The following is a 10,610-nucleotide window of genomic DNA, read 5'->3' on the forward strand; positions in this document are numbered from 1 at the left end:
GACTGCATGACATGCTCACTTCCAGTGCCCCATTTCTTTGCTTAGCTTAGATTATTAGTCTCATTCCAGATTGATGCTGACAGTTTATCAGCATCAGTATCGTATATAGCCACTTGGCAACCAATCAGCATAAACAGAACGTAATGGCAAACAAATTTCTATATTGATTTAGCATCTTGCACTGGACATGAAATCAGAGATGAGATGAATAGTACATGGCTCATCTAAATATAGTCCTACTTTATGAATGCTCCACATTAGCTTTGTCACAAAAAGATGTATACTCCACTCACCTCCAAAGCAGTGGGGTCAAATGGTGAATCCGAAGGACGCAGCATCCTCGGTTTCTGCTCTCGAGCCGGTTTTGGATCTGCAAGAGCCAAAGGTAAGCAGGGGTAAGGAGGACCCAGTCTGGGTTGGGTCACTGGTGAAGGAGACTTCTTAATCGAGGATTCTCCTTTCGAAGCCATTCCTGACGTCCTGGGCAGCCAAACACTTCGAATCTCTGCACCAGCTCCTGGTTTGGCTGCTGGCAGGAGGTATCAAGCTATGACTAAAGTGTGTCAGTTGTGCATATCCCGTGGAGCTGTGGAGAGGGGAGGAGAGAAGCAGGTTGATGAAGGCGATGATGCTCAGGGACTGGCAGTTGGACGAGGCAGAGGTGGACATGGAGAAGAGCAAGTGCTTATAGGAGTAGATGAAAGATTTCATTTATTTGTTTATTTTATTTTATATTTTGTATCTATATCTATATCTATATATATATATATATATATATATAAATATAAAGTATAGGCTCAGGTGTATGACTCTGAACCCATGCTTTTATTTGGGTCAGAAATGTGTGTGTGTGTGTGAGTGAGAACATAGACTATAGGCTTTGTCATATTGTCTATGTTCAGGCATGTGAAGATATGAGTCAAGAGAGTCATACATTCTGATCTCAACTAGATTTTATTATATTTTTTATTTACAAATAGTAAAATTTACCACAACCGTATAAGCAATCAAATATAACAGACACATTAATGCAGCAGTACTATAAAACCAGAACCACTGCACAGTACCTATGTACAGCACGAGACAGCCAAAGGGAGACAGCAGTTCAGAGTCGTGCCACTAGATGTCAGTGTTACACAACATGAAGACACGACCACGCGCTGCTTCTGGCTTCAACTCGTCAACTCCAACAAATACAAAAAAAATCTGTTCTTTAATTCAGTCGTGGGTCTACTTCATGCATGGTTGATACAACAGCATTTACGAAAGTATGTTTACGATAATAACGATGATGATGATGATGATGTTGATGATGATGATGAATTGTATCTCGATCTCGCTGTCTGTGTGTCCATCCAGTGGTTGAAGGCGATACATTTATTTAAGTACTTTTGAGGTACTTGCACTTTACTTGAGTATTTATATTTCCTGCGAGTTTATACTTTTGCACATTTCATAGGGAAATACGTTTTACTCCAGTACGTTTATTTGACAGCAATACTTTACAAATTCAGATAAATAATGCAAATGATAAGAAACACATAAAGTAGTAAGTATCGATTATAATAATATAATATAATATAACCTACATAATGAATACATATGGGCCATTCTGCAAAATCATTTTTCCATCTGTTATTTTTATTTCCCTAGAACCATATGCCTAATTCAAGCTGCCTATATTATAGCCTGCCACTTTTAGCTGAAGTAAAAGGATCTAGTCCGTTTGGCTAAGAGTGACGCACTGGCTCGATGTTAAATGATTGAATTTCACTGGAGAGAGAACAGATTTACAACTTCTGGCGTCACTCTTCCCGTTCCTCCAATAATCAATGCCACCCACTCCTCAGTTGATTTTGGGAACAATCCATCGCGCGCTCAATGGCCCTTGAAATGACCGTTTATGTGGGTCGAGCGTCAAAACAATAGCGACATAAGACCCTTGCTGCGAGACCAACGGCACTCCTGGCGCTTTAGCAGCGGATCGAACCTGCAACATGAGGAAACCGCCCACAAAGTCAACCTTATCCACAGAACATGAAACGAAGCTAACTTATAGCTTTTCATATTTTACTTTGGAAATGTTAATAGATTCTGTCAGCTCGCAGCCTATTGTCAGCTGATTGCTGATGAGTCTGCCGAGCAGACAGCTCAGTGGAAAGCAGTTTAAGAAGATTAGCAGTACCTCACGTGTTCCTCATCATTTGCAACAATAATCCACCACAATAGGCTAATAATAACAAAGGGAATATCCGAAAGGTCTGCATTCAAATAGATGACCTACAATATAGCATAACATAATAAGTAAATTTAAAAATATTATCCGATCCAGATGTCTTCATAGTTCTTAACATGACTGACATTTATTTTTTAATTATTAGACACTTAGTTGGAAACATTACCAACACCGTTTTCCCTTTTCTGTAATTGTGTGTGTATTGTTGTGAAAGCAAATTAAATTACTTTAACTCAAAGGAAATGTTTCAACAGATCCTCTGAGGTGCCCAACTGACTAATGAAATGATGGCAGTTCTCCCACTTTAATGTCATTCAAAGTCTTCCATGCTACAGCAAATCTCCAAACCACCTGATTTATTTTTAATGATATTACACCCCTCAGTCGGCTGTGTCATGGTAATAATCGGGGCTGCTCCAGCTGCCTCTAGATCACATTAGCCAGGCTTAATATTGACAGTGCTGGGCCCACTAAACAATGAGGCTATGGGGATAGGCGGCTTAGAGGCTGCCGAGCCAATGGGCATACTGCAGGAGGTAGAGGTGGTGCAGGCCAGGATGCTCCAGTTCCCTATGCCCTGGAGGACTGGCACCATCATTAGGCAGCATCTTCTATAGTCCTGTGGAGCTTTAAACCCACCACTAGATCCAGACCCCAGACATCAAAACCATACTGACAAGGGATCATAAAACTAGTGGCAACTTGATTCCCTGCTATTCTTTTATTAAATGGAAAGACCTGTCAGGACAATAGTTCCACAGCTGCACCTTGTGTCGGTTCCTGCTGCTTCAAACACTTTGGACGGCTCAGGGCAAACCTTTCTGCTGGTTTCGTTTTTTGGGACAACATGAAATCAGCTGTTGAACGTCCATCTTCAAGACTACAGGCAAATAATAGCAATTTCTGATTGCTTTAAAGAAATGAAAAATAAATACATCCGTGAAACACTCTTGAAATGTTTAAACAAGTTCTAATATTTAGTTATTTGGGGTCGTATCCACCAAAATGCAAGAAAAACATTTTGGAATCAGATTTGATTACAAAAGTGCTTTTATCCGTTAGACTAATTTATGTTGTAGGCCTGTCTAGTTTTTTTGTATTTGCATAATGGTCTCACTGGGAATCAGAGGCCACTTGTGGGACACTTGCACCTGATCACAGAGACACTATGGCTCTTTGCCAATCACACCTCCACCGTTGAATCTCCCAATTAAAAATCACCTGGATTTCTCCTTGGATTTGTGAAGATGTACAACATCAGTTAGTTGCTCCTGTACGCTGAGTTTTTTATTCTGTCCCAAATTGTAATTTGGATCGGCGGGGATTTTGCACGGGGGCCCACAGATTACCGTCGTTGATTAGTGGTTGGGTGTAATCCTTTCAGCCCCTCTCTCTCCAAAACACCCTTGGGATATGCCCGTCTCCCTGAGGACCGGCAGCATGGCAGATGGATCCTCCTCCCCCTCTTCTGGCCCTCAACAGCACACCCAAAAACATTGTTGATGTCCTGGGACGGAGGTTGTAAAGTATCCTGAATATGAAACCACAGGCACCTTTGTTTCGTGGCTCTCTCCCCACTTAGTGAGAATTGCCCTCAGGCCTGATTCCCATTCTGTAGCTACATTTCTGCCCAATTGGAATGTTTTCCAAATCCATTAGCCCAAAGGAAGAGGAATAAAATGCCCGAAATCTGCTCATATTTCCTGGATGAGATTCTGTTGGATCTTATCAACACTCACTTTGTCACACAGACAACTCTAAGTTGTCGACATCTGTGTTTCATGGATATGAAAGCCATTTGCAAAAAAATGTATATAGTCTCAAGTCAAAACATGGGATTATATTCCAACATAATTAGATAAAGATAAGTACCTGTGTGGCACCAATTCACAGACATGTCTTTTTCAAGTGATTTTTTTTTTTTTTTTTAAACTATCATGCATATTGTAGGTTCCTGTGTAAAGATATAGTGCACATTGGATGAATATTGTAGAGTGAAAACCTGGCCACAGTAAACTTTCATTCATATCTTGATTTATGTGGCTTGAGGTTTCACTTTTAAAATCCTTCAACATTCAGACTTATCTAGATATATCTCACTTGTTTTGCAGTGAGAAATTGACAAAGAATAGCGTACAAACTAGTTACCATCAAGAGATGTAATTGCCTTTAAAAGATCCTGATTCACAACTGGCTGTGTGTGTTTATGTGTGCAGACCACTGCTGATCCCCTGTGTGCAGCAGAGTCAGAAGGTTGTCAGTCTCTCCCTCAGCAAAGTCTGCTGTATTCAACCTCAGTGAGCAGCAAATGGAGAGAACTGAGCCCTGGGACTTCTCAACACACACACACACACACCTACACACACACACACACACACACACACACACACAGAATGTAAAAAATTATTTTAAAAAGTCAGATGAAGTGCATAGCTACTTTTCTCAAAAGTATTACAGGCAAAACTTGGGAAATGGTTGACACGCACAATTTCTTTTGGGTTTTGACAACAATACAATGTCATCCCTCTCACCATCCCGTGCCACATGACCCCCGCCCCTCACCACGCAAAGCCCTCTTGCAAATCCACGCTCCCTCCATCTTTTATGATCACTACAAGGGGCTCAGCTTTCAGAAGCGGTGCAGGGAGCATGTGTGTAGAGCTTTCATTCCTATTGTATTCGTGCAGTCTTGGTGTGTGTGAGTGTGTCTGTGTTTTAGCGAAAGAGGGAGAGGGAGATAGAGATGAGGAAAAAGACAGGAACAAGGACCCATCTGTCAGCGCAGCACACAAATCCCTCCCATTCTACTCTGAGTCCCAGGGGACCAGAGCGAGAGACAACTCACTTGTGGCAGCGCTTGTTGGAAGGACGGAGGTTACCCCCATTAATAGCAACAACAGCTCTGAAATAGCTAATGTAAGACTGGTAGGCCCACTCTTTTGGTCAAAGACTTATATTGAACTGCTCATGCCTAAATTGAACATTCATCTTAGCCAGTTTTAGGGTCATAAACTCAAAACAAAATGAATCTTTTCCTATATTGGCTAGGTTCGGAACATGTTAAGTCAGTAATTAACTGCATAACTTTGTCAAAACCTAAATTTGTTCAATAAATATTTTGGAGTACACGTTAAAATCATGCAAACTTATAAAAAGTTGGTTCAGATCAGATGTGTCCACCATGACCTCTTCCAGAAGGCTCGCTTTCTGTGTTACTGCTTAAATGGGAGCAGGACTCGATTCCCTCTCTGTCGTCAGTCAGTCAGTCATGGGGGAAACCAACGGGGACTGTGGGAGACGGCGAGACTCTAATTCCCTATGCAGGCTGCAGGTGTGGTGGAGGCCAGGCTCACACTCATGGGACAGAAGGGTATAGTGTACGTGTGTTGTGTGTTGTGAAATTGTGAGGTGCATATACCTGGGGACCTTTAGACACATCACATTAGAGTTGTTGCTGTACACTTGGGGCAAGACACACACACACACACACACACACACACACACACACACACACACACACACACACACACACACACACACACACACACACACACACACACACACACACACACACACACACACACACACACACACACACACAAACGGCAGGACTCTTCTTTCTCTGTGTCCACATGCCTGTATGGCCAGTGCACTGACCAGGAGTGATTAGAGCCGTTAGAGAGGGATAAATGCTGTTTCAGCACGAGACATCCTCTCGGGTAAGCGGTGACGTGTGAGCATCCAAGCAACAGATGCCCCCCCCCCCCCCCCATCCCACGCTTCCTATATCCAGCCATCTGTTAGGGTCTGTTCAATTAATCGTTGGATAAGTGCCTGTTTTTACGCGATGTTGCAGATTAGTCACGTGACCACATCTTATTTCTCAGACATGCAAATACGTTGCACGCTCAGAAACACGGAGAACCAACAGTGCAGTTGGCAAAGTTCAGTCTAAATCTCGCACACAGCTGTGCGCAACGGCGCGCACAATGGTATCAATGCGGGGGCACGTGCAGCTCGCAAGACCCCGGCTGTCAATGGCCAGTGATGACAATAGACCCCCGCTGCGCTGCAGCTCGCCACGCACGAGGACAGGCGGGAGTTTATTATGCCCTGGTATTTAAGTCAGAAATAGGGAAAATGTTCATTATTGAGAAACGATTAGTGTAGAATCAACAATGGCATAGTCGTCTCGAGACCTACGGATTGCATGATAAAACAATGTGTATTCATTGTTAGTGTTCATGCCAACTTTTATCATCCAAAAACCAAAAAACAAAAAGAGAACACGAGATGAATAAATAGATAAACTACGTATTAAAAATTAACATGATCCGTCTTGAAAAGGTATGAATCATAGCAATTAAGGAATTACAGTATTTACAACGTCAGTTGAGCCTATAGGCTACCATAAAGTACCTGTCTGTCCATCACAGATCTAATCGATTCAATAATCAGACGGCCCTGAGGGACAGAATATGACGCTAAAAATGGAAGAAAACAATTGAATAAGTGGGTGAACAACGCACACACCTGCTCTCTGCACACGAAGCTGTCAACATCACTTAAATACGCGCACATGGAAGAGCGTCTCTTTTCAGGGAAGACCAGGCCGGTTTAATTAGGTGGAAAATTCCTAATCCAAGCGACTAATGAAGAGATAGACAATCGATTACGATGGTTAAAACGTAGATGGGATTGTCTTTGGTTAGTGTCACATATCCAAGTCTGAAGATGTAGGCTAATGACGTTTAGCGGGAACATAGCAGTGCAAGTGCTGGGAGTAAATAATGTCCCTCATTTATTCTTTTTTCTAAACTTGCAAACAAACACTTGTGCAGTGACAACTCAAATTCATCACCATTTTACATAGTGTAGTCTACATATTGTTGGCAGATTATAAAGTGAGATGAAGTTAAATAAATAATCTGTGGCTGCTATGAATGTGGATATTTGCGTTATAGCCTTCTGTAAACTCCATGATCAGATATAATTTATGATGCCTATAAGGGTTTTCCAAATTGTGCATAATTTCTGCACCGACCCCAAACCTCCCAGTGTTACAGAAACTAATGACTAACAAATATAAAAGAGTCTACACGCGCACGCGGGGCGGGTGGGGGGGGGGGGGGGGTGGGCGGGGTGGGCGGGGGTGCACTCTGTCCCTCACTCATTTGCTGAATGCAACTTCTGGCCACGAGCCCGCCACGCGCGTTTGGCTGAGTTGGGAGTGGGCCGGGCCCCTGAGGGAGGGGCTTACCCGGTTAAAGGCCAGGGTATCAGACCCGTCGTGTCATTTGTAGATGAAAGTTCCACGCGCACTCATGGTTATCTGAGGAGCAGAGCAGTTTGGGACAGTGGTGCATGCGCAAAGAGAGAAAATCAATTTCTCTGGACTAATCAGTCAGCTGCAGATCTTTTTTTATTAGACTGGTGTTTCTTTTATTTTTAACAGACTGAGCGGTGAATACAAACAGGTGAGTTCATTAATTTGTTCATCATCAAGAAACATTTCCCAAATTGATTCTATTAATGATTCAACATCTTGTTACTAAATATACAGTGTGCACTTACGTTGTCTTCTCAGTGGCAGAACAACAGTTTATTTACTAAATGTGTTGTCAATTTCAATAAACCGAAATAAAAGTATTATATTTGCAGTGTTATAGCCTAATTAAGTTCAGCCTAATTAAGTTATGTTGCATATAATACAGACACAATTGTCTGCAATTCTGATTTAATAAATTACAGTCATTTGTCCTTGCACTTTTTTGCACAATAAGGGTCGCTTTTTATTTCAAAACAATAGCAAATCACCTGTCTGGGGACATAAAACAACAAAACTATCTATTGCTTTTATTTCTTCAAACTTTTGGGCTTAATGCATTATTATTGCATTATTCCTCAAGATGTTACAAAACAAAACATGTGGGTTGACTTGTATGTTGCTGATTTAATCTTTGAGCTTCATGGTGAATACATCCTGTTGAGTCCAGATGACGGTACATATCTGTAGTGATGAATTTGAGTGTTCATTCTGTTATTCATGGAACAAGAGTTGCCACAGTCACGACGCCAGGCACCGCTTCCTGTTCCATACAACATCGTATCATTACATATACATTTTAGGTAAAGCGTATTTGCATTTATATTTAGTCCTTAAGATATCAATCACACACTTGAGGTTGATACACTGACATTTTGTGCCGTTTCTTTTCAGATCAAAATGATGACCAAAGAATTTGGGAAAGATGGGGATGTGAGTGAGCTGGTGAGCTCCCTCGGCTGGCTGGAGGAGGACGACGGCAGTTCTCAGGATGGAGAGGAAAGCCATGGCCTGACTGTCGGTGGACGAATCCGCTCCTGCACAGAACTGGGCAGTGAGGATATGGAGGAAGAGGAGGAGGAGGAGGAGGATGATGATGAGGAGCAGGAGATGGGACCAAATGGAGAACAGGCTCCCAAACGGAGAGGCCCTAAGAAGAAGAAGATGACCAAAGCAAGACAAGAGAGGTGTCGTACCCGGCGAGTCAAAGCCAACGCCAGAGAACGTTCACGCATGCACGGGCTGAACGACGCCCTGGAGAGCCTGCGCACAGTGATGCCCTGCTTCTCCAAGACGCAGAAGCTGTCAAAGATCGAGACTCTGCGGCTGGCACGCAACTATATCTGGGCTCTGTCGGAGTCGCTTGAGAATGGCCAGTCCCCTGAGAGTCATGGCTTTGTGGAGATGATGTGTAAAGGTCTGTCCCAGCCCACCAGTAACCTCGTGGCCGGCTGCTTGCAGCTGGGACCCAGTCCAATGATGCTCAACAAGATGGACGATAAGTGTGGCGGCCCGGGGGTGGGTGGTGTTGGGGGTCAGGCGAGCCATCCCCTCAGCTACCCGTCTCCAGGCCTTCCCAGCCCCCCCTATGGCTCCCTGGAGGCTTCCCACCTCCTCCATATGAAGGGATTCAAGGGGCCTGTATATGACAACCCCTCCCCTAACGAGTGCAGCAGTGGCACTCCACCATACGATGGACCTCTCACTCCCCCCCTGAGCATCAGTGGCAGCTTTGCCCTGAAGCAGGAGCCCTCTCCCCGTGAGTCAGAGAGGAACTACTCATCCCACCCTGGCCACCATGCCCACTACCTCTCGTCCCACCATTACCCCACTTCCACAACTGGCGGCCTCCCAGCAGGGCCTCAGGGCCATCCACTTTTTCAAGCGTCCCGCTATGAGCTGCCCCTGGACGTGGCCTTTGACCCCTTCACTCCCTCTCACCTGGTCGCCTCTCAGATGGGCAGCATGTGAAATGTGACCCTGAACACTTTAGAGGCCCAGTGATTGACTCTGCTATGAAGCACTGCTCTCGAATGAACGGCTGTAAAAACGATGGTCTAGGTAAATGGTTTGCATTATGTTGTCTAGAACTCTGAGAGCGCTGACCGCTCAGAGACTCACCACCTCAACTCGATCTACCTGATACAAACACGCACCCATTTTATATGTTTTATTTATTATTTTTTGTTATTTGTTATTTCATTTTGGTGTTCATTATTTTGACAGAAGTTGCCCCCTCAGTTGTTAGTGGCAAAATATTATTAGACTAAATCCGACATTACACAAATGTTTCAAGTGTAGAGAATGAACAAAAATGACTTTGTTAGTGCATTTCTGCATATTAAAAGAAATTGAACAAAAAGTTATAACCTAAATTGTGCACTGAGGCCACACTTGCCAGAAGAAAACCCAATGCATCTATTTATATCTGTATTTAATATTTATTTTGATAATGTCTTGTCCTTTTTTTATTTTTTCAGCACTGTTTTTGTTTCACTGTTTTCTTGGTTTTGTTGTCAGTCACTAGTAGCTGTCCTGTATTTAATTTATTTATTTGAGGTATTCCAGGTACTTGTTTATTTGGTGTTACAGTTTTTGTCATACAGTACTGTTGTAAATATTTTACTGTTTCGCACTTAATTGAATAAATATTCTTATATTATATACTATTTCCATAGTAACACTATTTGCCTTGTGTTTTCTTATATGCTGTTATCAGTACATTTCAGTTGAGCAGAACGTGCACGTCTCCCAATAGAGCGGAGGGTACCTACATGCAGCTACACCAGTTTAATAATAATAATGTAGTGAGACTTCCGTAAAAATAAAGCTCTGTTTCCATGACAGATTAAACGTGTGTTAAAGTATCATGAATACTTGGCAGCTTGCAAACTATATTGAAGGCACCACAAGTCAGAAGAGTAATTTTTAAATGTTTTAATTTATTTAATCCAAATTAAATAAATGAAGTTTTAAATATTGTAATCATATTACAGATAACTCAATACCAGCTCACGTATCACAGTCCCTTATGAACATTCCCTTTGC

General features: G+C 42.7%; 1 protein-coding gene across 1 annotated transcript; it reads left to right on the top strand.

The window, feature by feature from the left end:
* Window positions 1–7,517: 7,517 nt before the first annotated feature.
* On the top strand, window positions 7,518–10,231 carry neurod4 (neuronal differentiation 4). The gene is made up of 2 exons (XM_056423285.1): window positions 7,518–7,713; window positions 8,457–10,231. Exon 2 carries the CDS (start codon window positions 8,463–8,465, stop codon window positions 9,531–9,533), a length of 1,071 nt encoding a protein of 356 aa, XP_056279260.1. The 5' UTR covers window positions 7,518–7,713; window positions 8,457–8,462; the 3' UTR covers window positions 9,534–10,231.
* The last annotated feature ends 379 nt before the right edge of the window (window positions 10,232–10,610 follow it).

This window comes from Pseudoliparis swirei, chromosome 9, assembly GCF_029220125.1.
Source record: "Pseudoliparis swirei isolate HS2019 ecotype Mariana Trench chromosome 9, NWPU_hadal_v1, whole genome shotgun sequence".
Lineage (NCBI taxonomy): Eukaryota > Metazoa > Chordata > Actinopteri > Perciformes > Liparidae > Pseudoliparis > Pseudoliparis swirei.